This window comes from Camelus bactrianus, chromosome 11, assembly GCF_048773025.1.
Source record: "Camelus bactrianus isolate YW-2024 breed Bactrian camel chromosome 11, ASM4877302v1, whole genome shotgun sequence".
Lineage (NCBI taxonomy): Eukaryota > Metazoa > Chordata > Mammalia > Artiodactyla > Camelidae > Camelus > Camelus bactrianus.
Window position 1 is genome coordinate 49,781,920 of NC_133549.1, and position 27,494 is coordinate 49,809,413.

Here is a 27,494-nt window from a genome sequence, read left to right on the forward strand (position 1 = left end):
TTTTGTAAAAAGGAAACTCAAGTAAATACTTTGTAAAGTCAAGTAAATTTACTTGTAGGAGATGATCTGTACTCCGAGACCTGGATTTAATTCTGTGTGTTCATTTTACTAGCTCTGGAATTATCCATGAGTCAGATCACTGAGCTTGAATTTTTTCCCCCATGCTAAATACAGGAAGCCAAGCTCTGAAGTTACACTGAGCACTTTAACTCTCTGAGGTCTAAGGCAATCATTCAGCTATAAAATAGGAAATAGCAACACATGTAATATTGCTGGCTAGCTGCCTAGCTGATAAATTTAGGTATTTATAATTTGAGCTCTGAAGGAGTGATAATGCCCTGAGAGATTTTAAAAGTGAATTTATTTTATTTTTAATTTTTTGAGGGTTAGGTAATTAGGTTTATTTATTTAATGGAGGTACTGGGGATTGAACCCAGGACCTCGTGCATGCTAAGCACTCACTATACCACTGAACTGTACCCTCCTCTACTCCTGAGAGATTTTTTTTTTAAATAAAATTTTCTGTGATGTAAATATCCATGAAAACATAGGGCGTATAGTTCTTATGGCTGATTTGAAGATGAAGGACCTGTCAGTTGCATAGGAGAAAGGCTCCCTCCATTCTGAAGCTGCAGAAAGTAGTCTTGTGTAACAGAGCTGACACCTATTTGTTTTTTCCCTACAGTGCGAGATAAGATACTTTGAATTCAGAAATTGCATTATGTCTACTGTGCTTTTTATTTTTAATAGCTCAGAATTTAATCTGGGGTAGTGACACAAAATAGTAAAAACAATCTGGATTTTATAATAATGTATAAGCAGGAAAAAGTGACAATGCTAAATGGGACAGAGCTACAAAGATGGTGATATATGAGCAAAGGGGTCAAATCAGGTTTTTACACCAGGCAGGTGTTATTTTTGTGAAGAGTGATTCAATTTGTTATGTATTAAAATGCAAATTAGAACTAGCTGCAGTGCAATGAAATTTCACTGCCTTTTCTTAGCACTTTAATTTTTAGTAGTTCTGTTACAAGTTCAAGTGGGTTAGAGCTGTTTTCAACCCTGCAACTGGGAAAGTCTATAATTCTGTTAGTTGTCTTACTTTGTTGCAGAAAAATGTGTTACAGCTCAGTTGTGACAGCAACCTGAATCCCAGCGAGAGACCAAGCAGCACTAGGAGAGTTGGAGAACTCAGGTTTATTACGCCAGCAGGTCCCGAGAAGTTAACACTCCAAGCTCTGGACTAAGTCTGTAGGTTTACGCAGGCTTTTATAGGCTGCCAGTTTACACTTTGCAACGTCATATGCAAATGAGGTATAATGAAAGTTGACTAATTAGGAATAAGCTTTGTAGAAATGGACCAATCGAGGGAAAGAAATAACCAATCAGGAGTGAGAGAAATAACCAATCAAGAGTGAGCTCCATGCAAATGAAGTACTACAAATGGACCAATCAGAAGTTAGGGAAATGGATCAATCAGGAGTGAAGGAAATAATCAATCAGAAGTGAGCCCAGGGAACCAATAGAACTTTAGGGGTAAGTTAGCTGTTTCAGAGGCAAAAAGTGAGATAGAGCCTCTGGGCCAGGGAACTGGATGCTGCTGGCAGGAGAGTAGTGGCCCTGCCTGGGGGTCCTGCCTGTCTTTTTATGGGGCTTCCTGCCTCAACTTAACAATTTATCATCCTGGTAGTGCTGAAGTGACATACCTTTATATCTTCTATCATATCACCCAGGTAGGAGGGGCCCCTGCCTTTGGCCCTGTGCTTTAGAGGGCCCCACATACCCCAAGCACACAAATATATGATTTTAAAAGAACATACGTCATCTCTGTTACCGAGAATCTGGTGTTTAATCCTGGAATAGTAGGACTTGAGCCTCTAAACATCCAGCCCAGGGAAAATGTATCTTTATCTCTTGCCTTCTTGGCTCAAAGAGAAAGGAAATTTGTCATGAAAGTTTCTATGTTGTGAGGGTGCTGATTTTAGGGACAGACAATACTTTGAAGTGCAGAAATGATCAGAAGTGGTTAGATCAGAGAAAAGGCAAATTTACTGAACCGGCTGAAACCTTCCTCTCAGCCTGAATGCAATAGATTTTTACATTATGAAGTTATTTTCCGGTACCTTTGCACCAGCTGCCCAGTTTCTTGCTTCTCTTCTTGTTCTAATTCCTGGCTTATGAAGCACTCATGAATTAGCATGGTATTTGCAACAGCTGTATATGATGGTTGAATAACATTCTGCATGTGAAGAAATTCATAGTGTGCTTAAACTTCTACACATGTAGATTTAGACTTACACACTGAGTCCGATCTTCTGCTTTTAAACTCTTCATGTGTGTCAGTTTGCTGATGAATGGTTCCTGGGAATGGATATTTAAAAATAATATCAAGTGGAACCAGATTTTCATACCCACACCCTACTCAAAAAGTAGAACACAGAACTTCTCCAGCATGTCTCTTGAGTGCAAGAGTAATGGTGGTACTTAAAGTGCTAGTAATAAGAAGGACACAGCACAGTGCAAACAGACTTAGAGATTAAAAATAGAAGGTAATGAAAGAAAAGCTTGCTTTTTTTATATACATTTATAGCAAGACTACTAATTCTTTTTTAAAACAGCTATATTGAAATTAATTCACATACCATACAGTTCACCCATTTAAAGTATACAGTTCAGTAGTTTCAGCATTTCACAGAGCTGTGCAACCATCGCCACAGTCAGTTTTAGAACATTCTCATTACCCCAAAAAGAAACCCTACACCCCTTTGCTGGCACCTCCAATCTTCCCATCCCTTCCAGTCCCTAGTCAAGCACTAATCTACTTTCTGTCCTTATGGATTTGCCTGCTCTGGACATTTTGTATAAATAGAATCATATAATATGTGACCTTTTGTGACTGGCTTCTTTCATTTAGCATAATGCTTTCAAGTTTCATCTATGTTCTGGCATGTATCAGTAAGTACTTTATTTTTATTGCTAAGTAATATTCCACTGTATGGCTATACTTTATTTAAATGCATCAATCAGTTGATGGAGCCACCTTTTGGCTATTGTGAGTAAAACTGCTATAAACATTCATGTACAAGTTTATGTGAACGTATGTTTTCATTTTTCTTGTGTGTATACCTAGGAATAAAGTTGCCGGGTCTTATGGTAACTCTATGTTTAACCATTTGAGGAACTACCAAACAAGGCACTGTGTCATTTTTACAGTAAGGATTTTAGTTAGTTTCCCTCTTTGTGGTCTCCCAAGAAGGTATAGGTTACCGGCAATGAGGCAATAAGGAAGTTTTGTAATTATCAAGTTACTTCCTCCCCCTAAAGAGGCAATGGAGAAATGGTGGAGGGAGGGAGGAAACAGGAGCATATGCTCTCTAGTTGGAACCCCATTTTCCAGGTTGGCATCCAAGGTTGATTGTGCACATGGTAGGGATCCTAATAGAGTCCTACGTGTAAATTTATCTTCGGAATTATAGCACTTCCACGCGTCACACTGGAAGCACATTGTGCAAGTCAACCATCGACATGAAGTGGAAGGAAAGATGAAAGCTGTGTGGACAAAGAAAGCTGGGGGCAGAGGCTGATGAATCTTTCACTGAGGACTCTTGAGGCTGGGAAATAATTAGTACAACTTGGAACCCGGTCAGGGGTGAGAGAAATTCTCTTCACTCCTTCATGGGCGCTAATACACTTAATCTTTGACGTGGATATCGGGACTCTTGAGGTGGAAATTAAATACAGAGAATGATGAAATGTATTGAAGCGGTTCTGTGGGCAGAAGACCTTGATGGGTGTCGGTGCTGGAGCGGTACAAATAGCAGGTGTGATCAGATAATTCTGACAGATGTGTTCATCAACACTTAGGAGATACCTTTTGGGGGCTCGTTATTTACCTGGGTAAGTAAGTGAGGGGAGTGAAATGCACCGAGAGAATGTGGTTAAGAGCCAGGGAATTACAAATCATTGCAATTAATGTGGCTTCATTTGTTATTCCTGGACAGTGAGATTTCAGGGACCATGAGCTATCTACATAATTTTCTTCATTGTTTTCCAATAATTTCTGCTCACTTTAAGTCCTCAAATAAATATTAAGTGTAATATGTGTATATGGCATTAAATGTAATATGGCATACATTTCTTTCCTTCCCTTTCTGCACTTTTACTTTTGGGTTCTTTTTCCAGCAAGGGTTTTGGTGGCGTGACAAGCAAGGGCAAGATTACATATACCTGGTGGGTGGTGCCAGTCATCCTCTCTCACCATCAGCATGCCTGTCCGTCTTACCTTCCAATCAGAACGCTCCTGGTTTTTCTCCCCAGGCCCCAGATCCAACAATAAGTTACTCAGAAAAGGTGAGCTAAACCTTCCCCTGAAATGACACTTGCCCAATTCAGTTCAGTGGAATGAGTTTACCTTTGCAGCTGGTGTGGATTGTATTTTCCACCAAGGCCTCTTGAAAAACAAGAGAGGCTTCCCAGCTTTGTGTCTCTTTCAGCTCTTTGCTTAATAGGTAAAACCCTCTCACGTATGTTCAGATTGCCTCCAGGATGGGGCATCAAAGAGAACTGACAACACTTTCTCATTTCTCCTAATGGACGTCAGAGGAGGAGAGAGAATGTGGGTGGGAGTACAAGATGTGAGCGAGGTCTAACGGAGAGAAAAGCACAGCCTGCCTGCTGCCAGTGTGGGGACAGGGTGTTTATGTGCACGAGGGTGTCTGCTGGTGGTGTCAGGGTGTAAGCTGAAGCCCTGGAATCTTAAAGTTGTAGGAAAAATATTTGTACTATTCAGTGGTCATGATGTCAGACCAGTCTGGATTATATGAAGTCAGTTCATACCCAGTGTAACAATGCATGTATCAGTAGTTGAGTATGGAAGACTTAGGGTACAGCAAAATTTCAGAAAAACCAGACACCCCTGTATATTCCACCACATCTGAGTTGTATATTAATTAAATCAGTGGCTTTTTTTAGGCATCCATACTGTGCATACTAATGATCTCAAGTACACACAACACTATTCTTAATGCAAAATATTCATTATACTATCCATTAGATCTCTAGGACTTATGTATCTATCCGTTGGAATTTTGTACCTTTAAACAATATCTTTCCTATCCCCCAACACCTCAACCCTTGATAACCACCATTTAAATTTAATTCCAATAGTCAATCTTTGCAACCCAGAGAGTGACTGATGGTCTTATGCTGGGTCAGCTGAGTGTTTTGGTTCACACCAACTTTGATGTCTGTTCCAGGTCAGTTAGTGTTTACCTAGAAAATCCCAATTGCCCCAAGCATACCATGACTTTTCTGGTTTCCCTGAAGATTTTCAGGGTTAAATAAAGTTTTATGTCACCTAATGTGCAACATTTCTAATGGGGAAATATTCCGCATTACTGATGTCACGGCCCAAGGCCTTTCACTAGATCCTAAACCACCAAATAATTTCTCCGTTCTGTCACTTTCCTATCATTTTGTACCTGGGCTCATCAAAGCATTTTTGAACAAAGCAGGTCTTCATATTAAGAAGAAATTTCCCCAGTAGTGGAAATAATAAAATTTTCTCCATATGTTTACAATCTACAAATGACAAACGAGCATTCTTTCCTTCTCTTTTGCCTACTCTTTCCCTATCTCTACTGGTGAGACGTCTGTTTTTCCAGTCAAGTTTTAAAGAAATGTATTATTTCTAGCATGTTGTACAGAATCACTTATTTTTTTTATTGAAGCATAGTCAGTTTACAATGCTACATGAATTTCTGGTGTACAGCATAATGTTTTAGTCATACATATGCATACATATACTCCTTTTCCTATTCTTTTTCATTATAGGTTACTACAAGATGTTGAATTTAGTTCCATATGCCATATAGAAGAAATTTGTTGCGTATCTATTTTATATATATTAGTTAGTATCTGCAAATCTCAACTCCCGATTTATCCCTCCCCACTCCCTTTCCCCCCTGGTAACCATAAGTTTGTTTTCTATTTCTGTGAATCTGTCTCTGTTTTGTAAATAATTTCATTTGTGTCTTTTGTTTTTTTTAGATTCCACATATATGTAATATCATATGGTATTTTCCTTTCTCTTTCTGGCTTACCTCACTTTTAGAATGATGATCTCCGGGTCCATCCATGATGCTGCAAACGGCACTATTTTACAGAAGCACTTTTTTATTCTTTGCATGCTGTGTTATGATTACAGGGAGGGCAGAGAAGAGGCAAAAATCTCCCCACGTGCTTTCTGAAGCTTATATTGTGGTTGCCTAACCCCATTGTTTCTCCTAGATATGTTCCTTCTAGATTTGACCTGTTCTCTGCTCTCTTTTTTCAAACTATCTCCCCCCTCAGTTAGATGGGACAATTGAACTCCTGTTGTATAGAGTTCACATAGACAATCCTGGATTGAGGATTGTCTGGGGAGGAGGGGGAAGAAGGCAGGAGGGAGAGAGAGAGGACACCCAGCCCTGTCTAGGCTTTGGTCCCCCAGCCTTTGGATGGACACAGCACAGTAATGTCTATGCAAGGTGTCAGGGAGGGGAAAATATCCCCTTACCCTTCTGGGTTCTTCTGGCTGATCTAATAACTAAATTGACACACAATAAATAAACAGGAGAAAATCAGATTTAATTTCATTGGTATGGAGGTCTCACAGATACAGCCGAAGAAGTGACCAAACTGCCCAGCTTTATACCTTTTAGACAAAGAAATAATAAATGTGTGAGGAATGGACAAGACAGAAACTTAGGCTTGGGTACTAGTTAGTGGAGAGTCTAAGCAGAGTTGATTTACATAGACTTCTCAGTCCTGAGTTCCCTGTTTCTGGCAGTAAGGATGTCTCTTTACCTCCTAATGCAGGGATGGTACTTTTCCCATATGAGATTTATTTTCTGCTTTCAGAGGAGGGTCAGAGTGTTCTTCTGCACTGGCTGTCTCTCAAATAACTTTATGCCGCTCTGGTATATTTTAGGGCAGCCTGCCCTGAACTCCAACACAGGGCCAACCTGTATAGGATCTAAAAATGACTCTGAAGATGGGAAAACATTACAGAAATGGGCCACAGTGTTACAGATGTGATGTATCTGGCTGCTTTATAGAAACGTAATAACAAACCCAAGGCATCTCCCCATAAGGGAATGTCACGGTGCAAACTGCTCCCAAGAGGTCAATTGAGAAATAGCCTCTTTACCAGGGTCCCAGGACCTACCCCCTAATCTAGACCCTTTCCCAGAACTCCTTGAGCGATTCAAATGTTAACACTTGGCCAACAGAATTCTTCCGTAACCCTGACCCAGTACTGTGGCCAGTGTCTTAGTCCATGCCTAGGCCATACCAGTTGTTAAATATTTTGAATGCCAGCTTGGTGGAGGGGTTGAATTCAGCTCCATTCCAGCAGTAGCCCTGTGGGTACCACATTCTGATTCCTCATTTCTCAGCTAAAGATGCCGAAGTGATGAGGTTTCCAGAGTCCAGATCCCTCTCAGAGTTGTCCTCTGCTGGCTGCATTTCTCCATTCAGCTCTTGAAGAAACTCCAAGAGATGCAAAGCCTCAGAGTCTGCTCCATTTTTAGAAAGCCTGGTTTGGGCAATGTTTTTCAGTTTGAGTTTTATCTTTTCTCTCTCCTTTGATTCCTGGTTTATTTTCATGCCCTCTATAAAGGAGTGGATGGCCTTGTCTTCACATTTCATTTGATACCACTGAAAGTTGCCATATCGCAGATGGAGCACCTGTTTGGCTACAGGAGGAAGCACTTTGCTGAATTCTTTTTGAAAGTAATGCTCTGCTTCTTCATACTGACCGACCCATGCATAGAGGCAGGCAAGATAGGAACAGACACGGGAGAGATTGCCATTGATCTCATCAGCTCTCTTTAAATGATCCAGAGCATGTCTTATTAGTTCCTGTAACTTCTCTCTTTTTCCATACATTTCATTCTCTTCCATATTCTGTATTTCCAGGACTTTTGCCCTATAGAAGCACCCAATATGGCAATGCAGGTAGGGGTTGTTTGGCATGTATTTTAGAGCCTTTCTGAGGAGTTCTATAGCTTGGTCCAGGTCACCTTTTCTTCGGTACAGCCTTGCTGCCGCACGAAGCACATCTGTTGCCAGTGGGGCTTTCTCCAAAGCTTCTTCAACTAATGTCTCAGCTTCGGCTTCTTTGTTCATCTTTTGAAGTTTCAGAGCCAGGAGGACTTTGACATACTGATTGTTAGGATTCAGCTGAATGGCTTGCCTCAGAGGGTCAACGGGATTCTGAGGCTGTGGCCATTTACCCAGACGGTAGCTTACGATGGCCAGTCCAGTGGTGGAATCTGGATCCTTGGGATTCTTTTCCAGAGACTTCTCAAAACACACCTTCGCCCTTTCATTTTGGGTTGGTCCACACTTTAACCGTGTCCACCCTTCTTCACAATCCATCTCAGGACTCTCAATCCTGTAGGGGCTGGAAAACTTCATACACACTTGTTTCACCTTGTCTAAATAAAACTTAGCTTCTGAGAGTCTTCCCAGGTGGTAGTAGACCCAGGCATAGTTTCCCCAGGTGACCAGACTTCTGACTTCTGCCTGGTCCTTGTGCTCTTGCTGGATTAACTCTTCAGCTTGCCGTAAGCATTCCAGGGCGGCCTCATGTTGGCCTCTGCAGTGTTTTATGTAGGCCAGTATGTTGCACATTGTGGCTTTGAATTCACTGTTTTGAAACTCAACCTGGTTACACACTCTGTCTTCAAAATCATCCAAGGAATCTCCTCTGGCGACCAAGTTCCAGGTAAAATGACATTTTAGTCGCCATAGGCTGCTCTCCAAGGAGTTCTTTGTGGTCTCACTGTGGGCAAAAAACAGACAGATGAACACCTTGAGACGTAGCACAGATTCCCCAGGCAAGAAATGGGGAACCTGAACAGTGTTAATCTCAATCAAAAAAGAATATCCTTTCCTTTTTTTCCTTTCTATATTTTGGCCTATGTGTTAAATACAGGAGGAAGCAGAAACTGGGTGACTGTGGGCAGCAGAAGAATTACGGAGAGGGCAGTGGGCAGGGCTCTGAGCCTGAGACGAGGCTTCCCTGATTAAGGCAGTTGGTGTTGGGTATGCTGGCCCTCAGCTTTTTGCAGAGGCCAAATCCATGGGAACTGATTCCAGTGGAGGTCTGATTTTATGTAGTTTTTAAGAAGGAAGACTATTGAATTACTTTTTGTTTCTGTTCTTCCTTCTTACCTAGCACTTACTTTTTGAAATTGTAGCTTTATCATTTTCTGTTCTTTTAATGGTTTGCCATCTTGATCTTAATCTCCTCATGGTCTGAAATTCAACTGAAATTCAACTCCATCTTGTCCTCTATGTTTTAAATTCCTTAGTTCTCCTTAATTTGTATTTTTTTCTTTTTATTATTTTCTCTTTTCTGTCTAATTATTTGTCATAAATCCTTCATTGATTTTTGTCTATCCGAACTTTTGGAGCTTTCATCAGATTGATTTTGTTTGGTCTTTTTGTTATTTTGATAGTCTGTATTCTCATTTTTTTCCTGAACTTTTCTATTTTAACCATTCCAATCTTATTTTCAACCATTCTTAATTATTACTCATTTTCCCCCTGCTTTTGTATTATCCTACCTCTTAATTTTATAATTATTATTCTGTGTACTAGTATGTCTTCAACTTTTACTTTGGAGTAAAATGTAATCATCCCCACCCTCACTTCTTAACAGGTGATTTCTGTTCTTAACATGTCTCATCGAGTTGATCTACTAATAATTTTGTACTTGCTGTTTTAATTTTCCATTAAAATTTAACTTTTCCCTTCCTGTGGTTTGTTTTTGGAGGAGTTCAGAACAAGTTTCCTCAAAATGTGCCACTCTGGCAAGTGGACTGTTATTGACCTGAAACCAATCAAGAGCCGGTAGATTCAAGAAAAACTGCTCTCTCCCTTAATTGCTTAAAATAGTTTAGAAAGAGTGCCTGGTCCAGGAGGAGAAGTATCACCAGAGATGATTACAGAGAATATGGGCTAGGTGTGGTAAGCTGAGGGGACCTCGGCTGGGCCTGGATGGAGGTCAAGAGTCCTGTGTGTGTCTGGTTGTCTCTAACGGCACCGCAAATGTTTGTTTACCAAATATTTGCTTTTCCCATCTTCCTGTCTTCCTCCCCTTTGAAGTCCCAGACCCCTGCCCACTTCTTCTTAGCTCAGAATGGCATATGAGCCTCAATTGCCTGATTGCCTGTGGGTTTCTAGTCTTATGGAATTCCCATATGTATGTAATTAAATTTGTTTTTCTCTTGTTACTCCGTTTTATGTTAATTTGATTATTAGACCGGCCAGAGAACCAAGAAGTGTACAAGAAAAAAATTTCCTCCCCTGTACTTTATTTTGTGTTTGGTGTGGTTTGGTTTTGTTTTTTCCCTCCCCTACGCTTTCATAAAAGGGGACAAGAAGTACAGCTAGAGAAGGAAACTCACAAGGCAGCGAGCATCTTTCCTTATGGGAAATGCTCTGTTTCCTTGAGGGAGGATTTTGCAACCCTTCTGGGAGGATTTTTCATTCCTTTGTATTGGTCTTCTAAATAAGTAAATAAACAAACAAATAAGTAAAAACCAACCAAACAGAAACAGCAAACAAATAAACAAAAATCCCTATCTTGAATAAATCTGGAGATTGAGTAGGTTAAAATCATTTATTGTTCCAACTTCTTTCTCAATGTTTCTTTTGTATTGAGTCCCTGAAATGTTTTTTTTTCTCACTGGAAAATTTTTTTTCATGGTGTATGTTAATCAACTGATTTTCTATATATTATGGATTCTGACATGGACAGCCAGTAGAAATCTGGGAAGTCATGTGATGTGGCAAGTACCAGTTTTGAAATACTTGTCTAAATGGAAAATTATATTCCCTCATTTTCTTCCTGTCCCCTATCTTTTACTTTTTTATACCCTCCAAGCCCCCCAATTTGATTAGACCAGGGCTGGGCACCCAAACTCAAGTGGAAGCTGGAAATGGAACTGAGATGGAGTGAGGGAGGGAGAGAGCTGGAGTGAGTGAGCCTTCATATGTTAAGAAGAGTGCTGTGCACGCCGAGGATCTGATGGCAAACATATTCTGCATTATATGCTGCAGAGAGAGTGGCCCAGATGCACATGGAGAAGACGCAGAGAATGGGTCCCCCAAGCTCCCCAGTGCCCTGTTCTCGTTCTCCCGGGATCATTATTGTCCTGTGCATGGGTCCTATGACCCATTCTAGGAACTTCCAATCAGTTCCTGCTCATGTCTGTTACTTAGAGATGTAATTACCGCAAATAGAATAAATGAAAAATCAGAGGGAAAATAGGTAGGAATTTCTGCTCAGGGAAAAACTGTGTCATTTCAAAGCCCCATGCAGGTCTTAATGAAGAGCCAGGTTGTCTGAGCTTCTTGATGTAACGGGACAAGTGCTGGCCAGGAGAGTGACTCACTTGGCAGCTGACATTGTAATGACAATAGCCTCCCCTTGAGAAGTTCATTTCCCAACTGGTTTCTCTTCCTTCCTAGCGAGGTTACGGGAAGATATTCTTAGCACATGAGCTCTTTAGCTCCTTGCTCATGGTATACAAGGAACAGAGAGAGTGAATATAATTGAGGTGATCTCCAACATATAGTCAATTATGCATTTGCAAGATAAAGACATTTAATATATACACTTATGTAAAATTCCTTTGAGTAGTATTCAAAAGGCATCTGGTTGCACTGTGTGATTTTGAGATTTTTTTTCTACTGGTAAGTCAGAAGCTGGTCCCAGACACTTGCTTCCTGGACTCAGACTTGTGAGATTTGTGCTCCTGATGCCCTTAGAAGTTCCAAATATTTACACAGCAAACAATTTCTTCCCTTGCTTCTTGCCTGGATGAAAGCCACATTATCCACCAGACTCAAAGCCAGTGCTGCCACCACATGTCTTAGTGCAGTACCAGCACCTCTGGGGAGCCTATTAGAAATACACATCCCTGGATCCCAAACCAGACCTACCAAGTCAGAATCTCGGGGTTTGTGCAGCAGTATTGAGCTCAAGTATCTGTCTTTAGCAAGCTCTCCACTTGGATCTTATGCATGCTCAAGCTTGCGAACCACTGTCTTAGACCACAGGAGCAATGCCTGGTGACAATCCCTATAGCTAAAGAATCAAAGAAAATGAAAAGAACTTATAAGTCTGTACTATTATGGGAAAGATTCTAAGGGAAGACCGTGCTAAAATTCTAAAGAATAAGAAGAAGGTTTCTAAAGATTCTGAGTTACTATGGAAACAGAGATCTAGAAATATCTCCAATGATTTTTTTTCCCTATCAGGCAAATGTGCAGACCAGCAGGAAAAATACCTACTTCCTCTAGGAAATAAGGACTGAGGCTAATACCCTTGGATTCTGGAGCTCCCAGCACTGAGCCTTAGGTATCCAGTCTGACTACCTCACCCTCAAACTGTAGAAAATAGAATAGAAAGCTCCTTTCTTACTCAATGAGCTGACACCTTCTCTCCAGGGAAATCTTATGTTTCTGGGGTATGAGAGGATTTTAGAGGTGGGGACTGTTTTCTCCAAGCACTCCGTCTCCAATTCATACTTCAGGTAGGAAGACACTGGCCTATCAGTAGAGCCTTGGGGTGAAAAATACTTGTTATTTTGTCAGCCTAATGTAAATCTGAGATGACTGAGCACATTAAAAGTAAAATCCACCTTAGCATGAAGTGAGGTTGCTACCCTGAGTACGTTTTTAACAATATCTGCTATAAAGAGATCTTTTGTTAAATAAGAATCTTATCAAATGCCCCTCACTTAATCCTGTCAAAAAAGAAACAAAGGAAAGACAGTCTACAGGAGCAGTTCCCCCAGACTCATTTTTAAATAAAGCACCTGCCTGATTAAACATCTCTCTCTTTGCCCTCAACCTTCCTGCCTCACTCCTTTCTGACCTCAGTTCTCAGCTTCCCAGGGGCAGTGAGAGATGCCCATAGGAAGCATGACTGTGTGAGGCAGAAAATAACTTAGGAAGGAGTAAACAAGCCAGTATCAGTAAGACAGATAGACGACCTACAGAGAGAGATGCCTGGAAGTGATAAACAAGACCAACTCTCCGATTCTAAAAGTAAGGCTATAAACAAACACTAAAGCAAAACAATTCAAGAGCATGGCTAGTTAGAGTTTTCCCTCCACAGCAGGATTGATTAGACATTTCCAACACGATCAGAGAAGAGAGAGTCTACCTCATGATTGCTGTGCACGTCTCAGCTGTTCTGAAAGGCTGCTTTTCAGGCTACTGCGCTCGTCAGAAATCTTCCTCCTCTGCCTCAACTGAATGATAAAGAGCCCTATATATGGAAGCACCAACTGGTTCCTTTGCCTAAACAGACTTCAAGAAAGAGAAATTGAAACTGGAAAGTGAAATTGGCAGGGCTCTAAGAGGAAGTGAGTCTTGAGTGTTACGTAATAGCCGAGTCCCATTCCCTTCTCCCCCATCCGCAGTAGTGAGTCAGAACTACTTTCTTCTTCTTCTTCTTGTTTGTATTTATTGAGGTATAGTTGATTTACAATGTTGTGTCAGAAGAACTTCTTTGTGAATTGTACTGATGTCTTAGATCAGCTGCCATCAAGGGAGCCCAACTTGAAAAAGGATACATTTACCAAGCACTCTGCCTTATGATTGCAATGTTAACCCATCTTCACTGTCTACCCTTATCACCAATATGACCTGCAGGTCACTGTAAAGGGCAGTTATGTGATTTCCACAGGGCAGGGGGGTTTCATCTGTTTCCCTTACTGCTGAATCTCCAGTCCCTGTAGTGATACCTGGCACATGGAAGGCATTCAAAAAGTAGTTGTTGAAATGAATGAATATATGATTGGAACCCTGGGCTCTGATGTCATTCTGTCTGGATTTGTAGCCAGGCTCCATTTATGTGCTGTGACACTAGAAATTACTGAATGTCTCCATGCTTCGGTTTCTTCTTCTGTGAAGTGGGGATACCGCCACTACCGTGTGATGTTGTGAGGATCAAATGGGTTAATGCATAAAATGCCGTTAGAATAGTGCCTGGAATATAACAAGTAAATGTTAGTTTTTGTTATAATTAATAACTAAAATCACTAACCAAAGAAACCAGAAGATACATTTTGATGTTTGCCTTTTTCAGAGCTTTAGCTGACATCCCATGTTCCATCATGATCACTAACTGAAGCCAAACAATTCCTGACATCTCTCTCCATTTTTGACTTCTGTGAGCTCCATATTTTGAATCCCCTGGGTCACCTTGGTAGTCAGCATCTGCACACTGCAATTGGCAGCCATAGTGGTTTGTTAGGATAGAGGAAATGTGCTTCATCCTTATTCATACCCTTAATCATAAAGGGATCACAATGTGCACAGACCCAAGGGGGGAAGACCCAAAGATACCACACTAGATATCTTTGAGGTCAGGGAATTACACGGAGCGTAGGTGAAACGTTTTCTCCGGTAAAACTGAGGTTGCTGAGGCAGGTTATTCAGTTTTGGGGAAAGTGTAATTTATCTTGGATTTTTCTGCCTAGTGTAGGGTCGAAGCAGAAGTTATGCTTCTTGGCAATTCCCTATCCTTTTATTAGGAAACAGCTAAGCCCATCCCAGTTGGGAACCCTTACTTGTAGGTCTCACTCATGAGTCACAAGTTCTCATTCTGTTTTCAAGTTCTGTTATGTATTTATAGAAATGCAGGTTAGATGTACAAGAAATGCTGAAATAGGAAACTGGAACACTGTGGATTTTGTTCTGTTTTTTTTTTTTTTAATTTGCATTCTGGAAAACTAGTGAATAGCAATGTTTTAATCTTATTGATCAAGGTCCCAGCTGGAAGAAGTACAGGGAAAGCACAGGGTCACTGTGTTTAGAAATATGCAGAGGTACTGATTTACCCTTCAGAAATCTGTGTGGTCAGTGGCCGTGTACAGTGAGTCAGCTGATCTGGCAGCTGGGCTAGTGCAGGAATACGTGGTGTGACTGCAGGATAGAAACTAGGACGGAAACTCAACTCACTCTCAGCAGTATGTCTATTTTGAGAAAAATGAAACTTACTCAGTGAGAGTTGTGATTACTCTAGTTGTTGCCAATATTTATGTGTCTGTGTCCTAAAATACAGGCGTAGGGCTGCCCCTGGCTCAGCCTAGACCAAGGGAGAGTCCTTATTTGCTATTGCCAAGAATGAGGAAAGCCACCCTGAAGGGCAGCTTTGGCTGCAAAGTGGTATAATGTGCTAGTTCTCACATTGTCATCAACCACCTGCAGTATCAACGTCACCTGGGAACCCGCGAGAAGTACACATTCTCAGGCTCTGTTCTAGACCACGTGAATCAGAAATTCTAGGGGTGGGGCCAAGCTCGTTCCACTTAAGTATATGGGGAGGTTGGGAAATGGAGTTTCAGATGGGAAAGCCCCCTTCCCAATGACAACTTAATAGTCATCAACAAATTCCCTTTATCTATACAATTCTTTAAAAAAAACTTTATCGTATAATTTCTGTACAGTAAACTACACATATTTCAGATGTACAATCTGATGAACTTTGATAGATGTATATACCTGTGAAACCACCACCGCTGTCAAGACACCTTGCATCTAGACAATTTATAATCTCAACACCAGTGCGTGGTAGAGCCTGTTCACCCACCTCCTTGTTAGTATGCTCTTAGGAAAGGTGTTTTCGTTGTTGACCTGAGACGGTCTCCCTTGTAGTGTTGGTGTGCTGTGCTCGTAACAGGGGTGATGCTGACAATCATGCCATATGTTTAAAGGCCATTTTCATTTCCTGCCTGTTCCTGATCTTTGTCCATTTACCCATTGAGTTTCTTTTTCCTTACTGACTAACAGAAACTGTTTCAGCATTTGAGGAAATTAAGCCTTTACCTAGTAATGTGTTGAAATAGTATTTTTAAGTTTGTCATTTATCTTTTGACTTTCTAAAGGTGTCTCTTTCATGAAATATATGCTTTTAACATAGTAAAAATTTATTCATCTTTTATACCTTTTGTGTTTTGTTTCATACTTACAACTTTCAGATGCCACAATCAAAAAAAAAAATCTCAGGAATTCTCTTTCTCCTGTATGTTACTCTTTATTGCAATATAGTTTTTTTCCAATTCCTTTTTCCTTCCTCAAGTCTCAGTTAAATAATCCCATTCGGTAATTGTTGTAGTAGAAGTCCTTTAGGTCATGTGTAATGTCCTAATCATCACAGTATTAACCTAGTATTCACGCAGATACTTCTACCCAAATGGTCTCTTAAAAGGATAGTTTCTGAAATGACATTCCCATGGGAATATTTGTATGACTGAACAACTGTTTTCATTAGAAATCCATTTGAATATATGTATATTTAAAGGGGATATTTCTTTTTATTTTGATTGACATTTGAAAATTGTTTAAATTATTTTAGTCTATTGACTCAGAGTACATTTGGTTGAAAAAGAAAAGGCAGAGTCAAGAAAACCAATAAAATTCACCTAAGGTATCAAAAAAAAAAAAAAAAAGAAAGAGAGAGAAAGAAAAAAGAAAGGACAGGGTGAAAAGAGACTATTCCAGAGTGAAAAGAAACCATGCCCTGTGTGAATATAAGAGGGCAATTATGTAGCTTCCATGGCACCATGTAGAAGCTGGAAAAGGCAAACAGATTATCTCCTAGAACTCCAGAAGAAATGTAGCTCTGCTGACACCTTGATTTGAATTTGGTAGACCTGTGTAGGACTTCTAACCAACATAGTTGGTTATAACATAATTATCACACTGAGTTTGTGATAATTTGTTACAGCAGCAGTGGGAACCAACACACCAGCTGTCCTCCATTCACCCCTGCAAACATGCATCTCAATTAAGCATGCCCCGCATGTTAACGCAAAACCTGCTCTCCTCTCAGGAATTCTTGCAGAAATTTTGTGATTTCTATTTTTAAACATTTAAAATTTTGACTTACATGGAATTTATTTTAGAGTCTAAAGAGTGAGGAAAGAGGGTCAGCCACCAATGGCATTCTATTCTACTCAGCAAATATTGAGTGTCTGTTGTGTGCCAGGCCGTGGGCGAGAGTTAGGAAATCTGGATGATGCAAACTGAGGATCAGTCAGAATCACATAGCCCCAGAGCGAGTGCTTTCCCTCACAGGAGCTTTTGCTCAAAATACCTATATAACAGAGATAAAAGTGATTCTGAATTTCCAGATTTGGATGAGAGAGTGTTCGGAACCTGGAAAAGGAGGCAGAAAATTGAAAAGCCTAGCCATTCGGCTGAGTGCCTTGGAGTTTCAGGTTCTCTGTCTCCTTATTTCCCTGCCCTTCGTGACCATCAGACCAGGCCTCTTTTGCTTCCCTCTTCTCTCTCTGAAGCCCAGAGGCATGATTAGACCCTCTAGGGCCCTCTACCCTTCTGCGTGGTGGGCACCACCGCACCCTCTACTGTTTCGTTACTTCTCTCCTCAGCCAGAGATGCAGAGGGGATGAATCTGCCAGGGTTGGAGGCTGGATGGTCCAATGGGCATCCAAGGCTTCTCTCCAGGCTGTCGGCTCTTGGGTACCCTTTTCTAATCAGTTCACGAGTGAATCGAGAGACTCGTCAACCCACAGTGGCTGGGGAGTTTCTGAGAGTCCTTTCTTGGCAATTCTTCTTGGGTCTATAATCAGCTTTTCCTTTTCAGTCAACAGCCCGTGTATGGTCAAGCCCTCCAGGTCGTGGCGGATGGCGGTGTCATCGCACATCCTCTGGTACTGCCGAAAGTTGCCGTAGTGCAGATGGAGCGCCTGTCTCTCTGCTGGAGGGAGAGCCTTACTGAATTCTTTCTGGAAGTAATACTCTGTCTCATGATAGTATCATACTGACCTGTTATGGCATAGAGGCAAGCAAGGTCTGAGCAGGCATGGGGGAGGTTACTATTCAGCTCAACAGCTTTCTTAAAATGATTCACAGCGTTTTTCATCATTTCCTGTAGTTCATCATCTTCATTAGTTGAGCACTTTATTGATCTCTATTTGTCTGATTTTTGCTCTGTAGCAGCATCCAATCTGGAGATGTTGGTAGATGTCGTTTGGCACTGATTCTAAAGCCTTGTTAAGTAATTCTATACCTGGGTGCAGAGTGCCTTTATTTTGGTAATATTTGGCTGCACTGCGGAGTACATCTGTTGGACGTGGTGTTTTGTTTGAGGCCTCTTCCACTAACTTGTCTTCTTCTGTTTCTTTCTTGATCTTTTGAAGAGTCAGAGCCAGGAGAACATTAATATACCAGTTGTCAGGATTCAGCTGCATGGCCTTCCTCACAAGGTGAATGGTGTTCTCTGTTGGTGCTTTGTCACCCAGACAATAGAGTGTGATGGCCAGTCTCAAAGAGAACTCTGGGTTGGTAGATGTCTTTTCCAGCGCCTTCTCAAAACACTCAGCCCGTTCGTAATACTTCCCTCCCTATTTTAGAAGCGCCCTTTCCTCTTCACAGTCAATCTCAGGGCATTCAATTTGATAGGAGCTTGCAAACTTCTTGCAGAGATTCTCTACCTTATCGATGTAAACCTGTGCTTCTGGAAGTCTGCCCAGATGATTGTAGACCGTGGGAGAGTTTCCCCCAGGTGACCAGATGTATGATTTTGCCTTGTTGTTCCTGCCTGTGCACAATAAATCCCTCTGCTTGCTCTGCGTGTTCCAGAGCCACTGGGTTCTGGCCTTAGAGGTGTTTAACATTAGCAAACAGATTGTACACAGTTGCTTTGAATTCTGTGTTTAGAAACTCTTCCTGATCACATACTCTGTCTTCTAAATCATCTAAGGAAATTTCTTCATCATTTAAATTCCAGGTAAAATGGCATTTCAGTTGTGGTAAGACATTTTCCATGGAATGTTTGGTGATTTCACTGTAGGGGAAGAAAAGTGAATATTTTGGAATGTGAGAAAGCAGAAGTACAAAGTAACAGGTTTGGAGCATAGGCACCAGACCACTTCTTAGAAGAGGTTAAACATACAGGAAATGCACTACTTTTCAGTCCTTTAGCTAGCTTCAAATACTGGTAGCCCACATCATGAGCCTTTGTGGCCTCTTTGCAGGCTGTTTCAAGTTGTCTCGGAGGAGATGATGGACCAGGTGTGGGGGAAGGATAAATTCTTGTCATACTAATATGAGGAACTGACCCTCATCCCCAAGGACACTGACTAAAAGTTAGCTTAGCAGTCCTGGCCAGACTATTCTATGTCAGGATGCATTCATATTATTCTTTTTTTCCACCCAGATTAGATTCATTCGTAGATTTGACAGAACAGTTAGTTCTTCCCGTTAATCTTTCTAAATGCACGCATATCAGCCCAGAGGCAAAAGAGAGAAAGAGAGAGAGAGAGAGAATGGAAAACAAACATATCCACCCAGATCAGGAGGAGGGGAAAGAAAGAGGAAGAGGGAGAGAGAAGAATTTGCTTTTGGCAAGTGACCATCCCCAAGGGACATGGGCACATTTCTCAGTAAGGAGGAATGGCTCACAAATTCACTCTACAGCCAAATAATGATTTTGACTTTTAATGTTGTATTCAAATCTAATTTGTTTTGTCGTGTTTTTGAATTCTTTCACCACCCCCTCAAAGGTACACAATGTAGCCTCTTCTCACCGATAGCAAGTGAGCATCTCAAGGATGTTTATTAAACATGCAGAAGCACATTAATTGGTGTGAGGAAATGATCAAGCTCTAAGGCTAAGAAAAATGCAGGATATCATGTGTTGTTTCGTATGTAAAATATAATACAACCTTGGGAAAGAATACTCATAATGATAATATAAATAAGAGCTAACATCGATTGAGCACTGATCACATGCCAGGCACTGTTCTAGGGGCTTTACGTGTATTAACTCATATAATCCTCACAACAACCCTGTAGGGCAGGAGCTATTATTTGTGGATGAGACATGAAATAGCTTGTTCAAGGTCATATAGTTTATTAGCCAGCAGAGGAAGAATTTGAACCCAGGCAGTCTAGCTTCAAAGCCTATACTCTTAACTACTAGTCTAACTGTAGATGGCAGCTATGTAAATATGATTCACTTGTTAAGCACATTTGGAATATACACATCTATTAGTGCGTGTGTATATACATATACTTATCCACAAATGTTTGTTGAACAAATGAATGAACTTATCTGTCTGTCTATATCATTCACTTGGTCAACAGATACTGGGCCAGGTGCCATTTTAGGCACTAGAGACATGGTGCAGAAGAAGACAGACAGGTCCTTTCAGCTCACATTCCAGTGGGAGAAGTGACAGTAAACTACAAACACTGGGACCATACAAGAAAATGTCCTTGCATACTACCCAGTCATGATTCTTGCTGTCCTGATAAAATTAAAATTGAGAGTATTGCTTAAGAGTTACATGAGTAGGTGAGGAGTAGGGTAGTGGGTGGGGTTACTTTAAGGAGGGTAGTTTGAAAAAGACTCTCTAAAGAAGATACATTTAACCTGTGACCTAAATGACAAGAAAGAATGAGGTATTCAAAGATCTGAGGGTGAAAGGAAACTTTACCAGGCATAAACAAGAGCAGCTGCAAAGGCCCCAAGACAAAAATGAATTTGGCATGTTTAAGAAAAAGCAGGTTGATGTGGCTGATACAAGGGAGAGTGTCATGTGAGATAAGTCAGAGAAGGAGTCAGGGACCAAGTCACATGGGAACCTGTCAGGTGGGATAAGGAACCTGGATGTTGTTCTAAGTGACATATAAAACCAATGATCAGGGGTGTGTGTTGGGGGAGACTTTAAGCAGAGGCGTGACTTGATTTTATATATATCTGAACAAGACCATTTTGGCTGCTGTATGGACAGTGGATATTAGGAAGTCAAGTATGGAAGCTGCTAGACCAGGTAGGGAGCTATTGCTGTGGTCCAGGCAAGGAGTGATGGTGGCCAGAACCAGTATGATAGCACAAGAGACAGAACTGAACATATTTGGGGTACATGTTTTGAATGTCAGGTCAACAGAACTTGCTGATGATTGGATCCAGAGTATAAGGTAGAGAGAGAAATTAGAATTACAGCAAATTTTTGACTTGAGCAACTTGATGGACCCTGGTAACACTGAGATGAAGAAGACAACAGGAAAAGAGGATTTATGGAAGATGCCAAGAGTTCTGTTTTGAAACTGTCAAATTGAGAAGCTTATTGGACATCCAAGTGGAGCTGTTAAGGCAGTAGCTGGATATATGAGTCTAGAGTTCAAAGGTCAAGTCTGGGTAATAAATCTGGAAGCCCTGAGCATATCAGTAGTTCTGGAAGGCTTGGGTCTGAACGCCATTACCTATAGGAAGAGTGTAGATGTAGGAGAGAGGGCTGGCCCAGACGGGGCCTGGGGGTACCGTGACATTCAGAGACCCAACAGAGGATGAGGAGCAGCAGAGGCTGAGGAGGAGTGGCCGGCGAGGAAGGAAGAAAAGCACAAGTGGTGCTGCCCTAAGAACCAGTTAAAAAAAATATGTATATATATACTTCAAAGAGGAAGTGATGGAGTTAGTTCTTGAGAAAGAAACTATAAGGAGGACAGAGAAGTGACCACTGGAGTTGGCAGCATGTTAATCATTGGTAACTTCGTGGGTCAAGATGTGTGTCAAGAGTGATGGAGCAAACGCTTGTTTGGAATGAGTTGAGGAGAAAACAGGAAGTGAGCAGACAATTCTAAGAAAGCAGAAGCTTGAGTGGGCACAGCTGGAGATGGCTGAGTGGAGATTATTTTTGAAACTGAGTGATATTAGTGAATGTTTATTTGTTGATGGGACTGACACAGTAGAGATGGAAAAACTGTGATACGAAAGAGCTGATAATTGCTAGAGAGAAGTCTTTAAGTAGGTACAATGGGATGTGAATTTGAACAAAATTATGTTACTTGACTTTTTTTTTAACAATAGGGGTGATTATTTCAAAATTAGGGAAAGGAGGCAAGACAAAGGCATAGAGGCAGGCAGGCTGAAGATCTGGTGGTGACAGATGAGGGTGCTTGCTTCTTAGGGAAGATACACACCAGAATGTTAGCAATACTTTTCATCTTTATTTACTTCTCTGTGTTTCTCTGTCCTCTATCTCTAAGTTTTTGCTGTTGAACATGCATTTCTGAAAACCAAGTAATGTATGTGTACGAGTCCGTGGAATTACCCAATAGTGCCCGTTTGCACCATCATATCTACTCTGCATCCTTCTCCACCAGGCTCTCACCATCAGGACAGGAAGCTCTGTGGTCTCTGACTTCTCAGTGGGTTTGGCCGAAGGGAGACACAAGAGCTCAAAGAGAGGGAACCCTAGTGTCCTTAAGTGTTTACCTCTCGGGCTTCCCCCTGCAGAAACTTCCTCTCCTGAAACCCACGGTTGCTGTCTGCTGGCCTTCTGTTTACAACTTTCTTTTTAAGCTCTCCCTTCTCTTGGCCTTTCAGGCCTAGGGTGTTATTAGCCCCAGAGTATTACATCACCTCTTCTTATCTCTAAACCCAACCCACATCCTTACTCAACTTTTGTTAATTACTCTGCTTGTGATCAACATCTGTTTCCTGCTAGAAACTAACAGACAGAAAAAGAAAGCAAACCTTAAAGAGCAAGACTCCAGGCCTGAGACTGAATCTGCAGATGAAATCACAGCATTCTTTTTGTGACCTTCTGCAGGTTGTTTAGCCTTTCTGAATTTAGATTTTTCGTATCTTTTGTGAGGATTAAGTGAGATACAGAAAATGTGCCTGTAACATTGCCTGGAACATAGAAAGCGTCTGAAAATGTTATTTATTAGTCTTATTATCATTATATGTAACAACTTACATGAATCAAGTGAGGCCACTGACAGGGATTGTCTTATTACTAAATAAGCAGCCCTGGAAAGTGGGCGGTCAGTTTCCCCGCTTACCCACGAGGAACTGAAAGAGCGAGTTTCTTACGCAGTATGACAGCAAGTGCACGGCCCATCAGTTAACCAGCGTGTGTGTGTGTGTGTGTGTGTGTAGTCCCTGCGTGTGTGTTACGCAGTATGACAGCAAGTGCACGGCCCATCAGTTAACCAGCGTGTGTGTGTGTGTGTGTTACGCAGTATGACAGCAAGTGCACGGCCCATCAGTTAACCAGCGTGTGTGTGTGTGTGTGTGTGTGTGTAGTCCCTGCGTGTGTGTTACGCAGTATGACAGCAAGTACATGGCCGAATCAGTTAACCAGTGTGTGTGTCTGTGTGTGTGTGTAGTCCCTGCGTGTGTGTTATGCAGTATGACAGCAAGTACATGGCCGAATCAGTTAACCAGTGTGTGTGTGTGTGTGTGTGTGTGTGTGTGTAGTCCCTGCGTGTGTGTTACGCAGTATGACAGCAAGTGCATGGCCGATCAGTTAACCAGTGTTTGTGTGTGTGTGTGTGTGTGTGTGTGTGTGTGTGTGTAGTCCCTCTGTGGTCCCTGTGTGTGTGTGTGTAGTCCCTGCGTGTGTGTTACGCAGTATGACAGCAAGTGCATGGCCGAATCAGTTAACCAGTGTGTGTGTGTGTGTGTGTGTGTGTGTGTGTGTGTGTGTTTAGTCCCTCTGTGGTCCCTGTGTGTGTGTGTGTAGTCCCTGCGTGTGTGTTACGCAGTATGACAGCAAGTACATGGCCGAATCAGTTAACCAGTGTGTGTGTGTGTGTGTGTGTGTGTGGCTGTACTCCCCGATCCCTTAACCATTAAAACTTTAAACATTAAAATTTTAAACTAGATAATGGCCTATGAAAGTATTTAAGGGTATTATGGGACTATCAGTTGAGCACATTGAGTCTATTTAGCTCTCTCCTCAAATCCTGCTAAAAATGACATTGTTTATGAAGGATTACAGCCAGTACAGAAATAGAAGACAACACAAAGACAATAAATTCTTGGAAACTCTGAAACATCTAGACAAGTAGGCAATTGCTTATACTAAACCTGACAAAGCAAACTCTGTCAGCAGTGAGGGAAATTCAGGAAGCAACCCGATTTATAATGCAAAATTCTCCAGTGGCTTAGAAATTAGTGGCATGAAGTGCCGCAGAAGTGTGTGCATGTGTGTGCGTGTGTGTGCGTGTGTGTGCGCGCGTGTGTGTAGGGATGAAATGGAGCTAAAAATATGGGGATTGATGAAAAGGTAGCTTAAGAAGAAGTTATACCTGTACACTCTGCCTCTAGTCTTTGCAACTCCCACTCCCCAATCTAGGTAGAAGGTGGTAAGTTTATTCTAGATAGAGGATAAAATAGAGGGGCCTGGGCTGGGGTTATAGGCACAGGTGAAAGTCTGGGGTACTACACTGAAAACAGGAGTGTTAAATTACCGTTTGCAAGTTGAATTTTGAGACCATGTCTTCTTCCCAAGTCAGCTGTAAAAATGCTGCAGCCGGGGTTATTTCTTCCAGGCAAAAGATTAGAAAACAGTAATGGAGGAAATCAAGGAGGTCCAGGAGGAAAAAAAACCTAAAGATAATGAAATCAGGCTGTGTCTCAGTGCAGGTGGTAGTGACGAATACCTTCCTTCCTCATAAGGAAGCTCAGTCACCAAGCCCCACACACGCGCTCCAAGCTTCTGGTCAGTTCTTTAGTGTTTCACTCTTAATTATGAACTGGCATCAAAGGATCCCCAGATCTTTTAGGAAAGTCTCTAACATGGAGGACCACAGCTAAAATAAGCAGTTGAAAAAGTGATCTGCAGAGAGAAGAAGATTTAAAACAACAACAACAACAAACTATCATCAGTAAATTGAGATATTGGAGAAGACATTGCTTCTAGAAAATAAAATCAAATGCTATGAAAAAACAAACATGTAAAGAACTTGGAAGAACTCTTGGAAATTAAAACAACAATTAAGTGGAAAATCTCAAAAGAAAGATTAGAATAGGAAATAGAAAAAAAAAAGTCTTTCAAATAGTAGAACAAAGAGATAAAGAAAGGAAAATAGTGTATATAAAATAAGAAAATTAGAGGATCAGTCTATGAGTACCAGCATCTGAATAATGAGAGCTCTAGAGAGAAAGCACAAATGAAATGAAAGGAAAAAAAATTATTCAAGAAAAATCCAATAAAATTTCCCTGAGTGAAAGCGGTAAGTTTCCAAATGGGTAAAAAATAAACCTTTACCAAGTACATGGTTGAAAACTTTTAGAACACTGGCGACAAAGAGAATTCTACAAGTTCTAGGGGGAAAAATTCATCAAAGACCACATATGGCCTGCAAAGCCTAAAATACTTACTCTCTGGCCCTTTACAGGAAAAAAAAATTGCTGACCCCCATCATAAATGAATTCTGTAAGTCTAAAATGGAGCTTGTTTTTACCCCCAAAACTTTTTCTTCTAGTCCCTATATTCATGAAAGTCCTCTTAATTTACTCAATTAAGCCACCTCATAGACTAGTAAAAATCTGGAGTCACGTTTTATGTTTACTACCTGCCGTGACCAGATTTGCTTAGGGAGAGGTTAGGGATGCCTTGTTCTCTGCTCTCCATCCTGCTGTCAGTGAGCCCAGGACAGCCTGCACTCCTGGTGTGGGAGACGGCCTTGTCCTCGCAGCTTATTCCAGGTGGCTGACAGCTGCTGTGTTGCTGATGTAGCAATTGTTTCCCTGTCGGAATGAACTTTCTGAACTCTCTCTGAAAGTGGCATCCTGCTTTTTCACACGCTACTGTCTGTACATCTGGCCCAGGTGTTGGCATGCTGCGGAGTTACTCTCACTAGACTCAGCAGCTGTCTTTAAAGAATTTATACCACGATGGAAAACAGTATGCAGGTCCCTCTCAAAATTAAAATGAAATGAACTACCACTGGACCCAGAAGTTCCACTGAAGGAATTGAAATCACTCTGTCAAAGAGATACTTGTGCCCTCATGTTCCTTGCAGCGTTTTTCACAATGGCCAACACATGGAGATAATCTAAGTGTCCAGTGACGGATGAATGGGATAAAGAAGTTGTGACCTATAAACCAAGAGAAACCCCAAGGATGGTTCCTGACAAATCTGTAAGCTGTTAAGGAATGTTAATTGCATTACATTGTGGTTACTATGCGGGCCTTTCTGTATTCCTCCCTGACACACCGAAGTAGAGAGATTTCTCTCTCAAGTCTAGTTTGTAAACCTGTTGGACACAGTGGCTGAAATCCCAGCTATTCTTGTTTTGGACTTCAGCTTTAGGAGTCAGTCCAGCCTTGGCCTCTCTTGCTTGTCCAAAGTCTGATGTTAAGGAGAGCGGTCGTCCTGTCGCCTGCTCTTTTCCTTTCAGCACAAATATGAAGTCATTAAAACTGAGAAGATGAAACCACTCCCTTCATACTTCCCAAGAAAGAAACTCAGTAAAATGCTTTGCGAAGACGTGTTCTTTCTCCTGTTGTGACCCTCTGAGTCACTAAGACTCTTGGCCCTGAGCCGGATTCACACAAAGAACTTACTCGGATCAAGGAGGGGGAGACTGGAGAAAAGAGGCAGGACTTTGTACCGGGTTCTTACAGTGTCAGTGTGCCGTCTCTTGTCCCTCATATTTTATAGCACTCCACATTTTTCCAGTTACCTTTGTGGTACAGCTACGTGAGACTGGGACATTTAAAAACAAAAAAACCAAGAACAAAACAAAACAAAACAAATCAGGGGATATGCTCCCACAAGGAGAGTGGGAAGGGGGCTCATATTTGTGTAAAAATAACCATAGAGTGAAAGACACTGGGGAAGTTCCAACTGCAGGTTGTCCTTTCTTTACTTGGAAGATGAGTGAATGAATGAAAGAAGGCATCTTCCCGTCCCAACCTAGTCATATCCCTAAACTCGATCATAAACAGCTGAGGTTGTTTTAAATATTTCCCTCCATTTAAAAATAATCAGCAGTAATTTGTCTGTGAGTGTTTTCTCTGTTTTGTCTGTGTTTTTCTGAACAGCTGAGGGGAAATTCAGGGAAGCTGAAATGAGAATAGATATTTTGTCCATCCGTGCAACCATCGATCCATCCATCTCTGTATATTCATTAACTCACTCAGTCAATATTGATTGATTTTCAACCAACGTGTGAGACACTGTTCTGTACCTTTCATGTTCAAATATCATATCATGTTCAAGCTGACGTTCATTGATCCTTAACTATGTGCCAGAAGCTGTTTTAGCTGTTGGACATTAACTATGATATATATTGTGATTATCCTTTTTTTTTAAAGAGATCAGGACATAGACTCAAAGGGATTAAATAACTCGCTGAAGATTGCACACTTGCAAGTCGTGGATTTTTGCTTCAACCCCAGTAGTCTGGCTCCAGAACCAGGGACAGGACTGGGGTGAGGTGAGTAGGGCACCTAGGGAATAAAATTTAAAGAGACACTTGCTGTCAGGATGGTGTCAGTGTTGACTCTGCACTAGTACGACCTTGAGACTGAGTGTCTCCTTAAATGACGTGCCCTAGGTCCCTCACTCTCTTATTCTGCTTTATCTGGACACTGCCTAACACCTACATTTTTAAACTCTACCCTTTACAGATTAACATTCTCTACAAAATGATACTG

At 41.3% G+C, this 27,494-nt stretch overlaps 2 protein-coding genes across 2 annotated transcripts in view; one reads left to right on the top strand and one right to left on the bottom strand.

Annotated features, from left to right (window-relative positions):
* The window catches only part of LIPA (lipase A, lysosomal acid type), a 118,330-nt gene that overhangs the window by 34,872 nt on the left and 55,964 nt on the right, over positions 1 to 27,494 (top strand). The window lies entirely within an intron of this gene.
* On the bottom strand, positions 6,605 to 13,402 carry IFIT2 (interferon induced protein with tetratricopeptide repeats 2). Its single transcript, XM_010971240.3, has 2 exons — positions 13,226 to 13,402; positions 6,605 to 8,827 (listed from the first exon to the last, which is right to left on the bottom strand). The coding sequence occupies exons 1-2, from the start codon at positions 13,228 to 13,230 to the stop codon at positions 7,426 to 7,428; spliced, it is 1,407 nt and encodes a 468-aa protein (XP_010969542.1). The 5' UTR covers positions 13,231 to 13,402; the 3' UTR covers positions 6,605 to 7,425.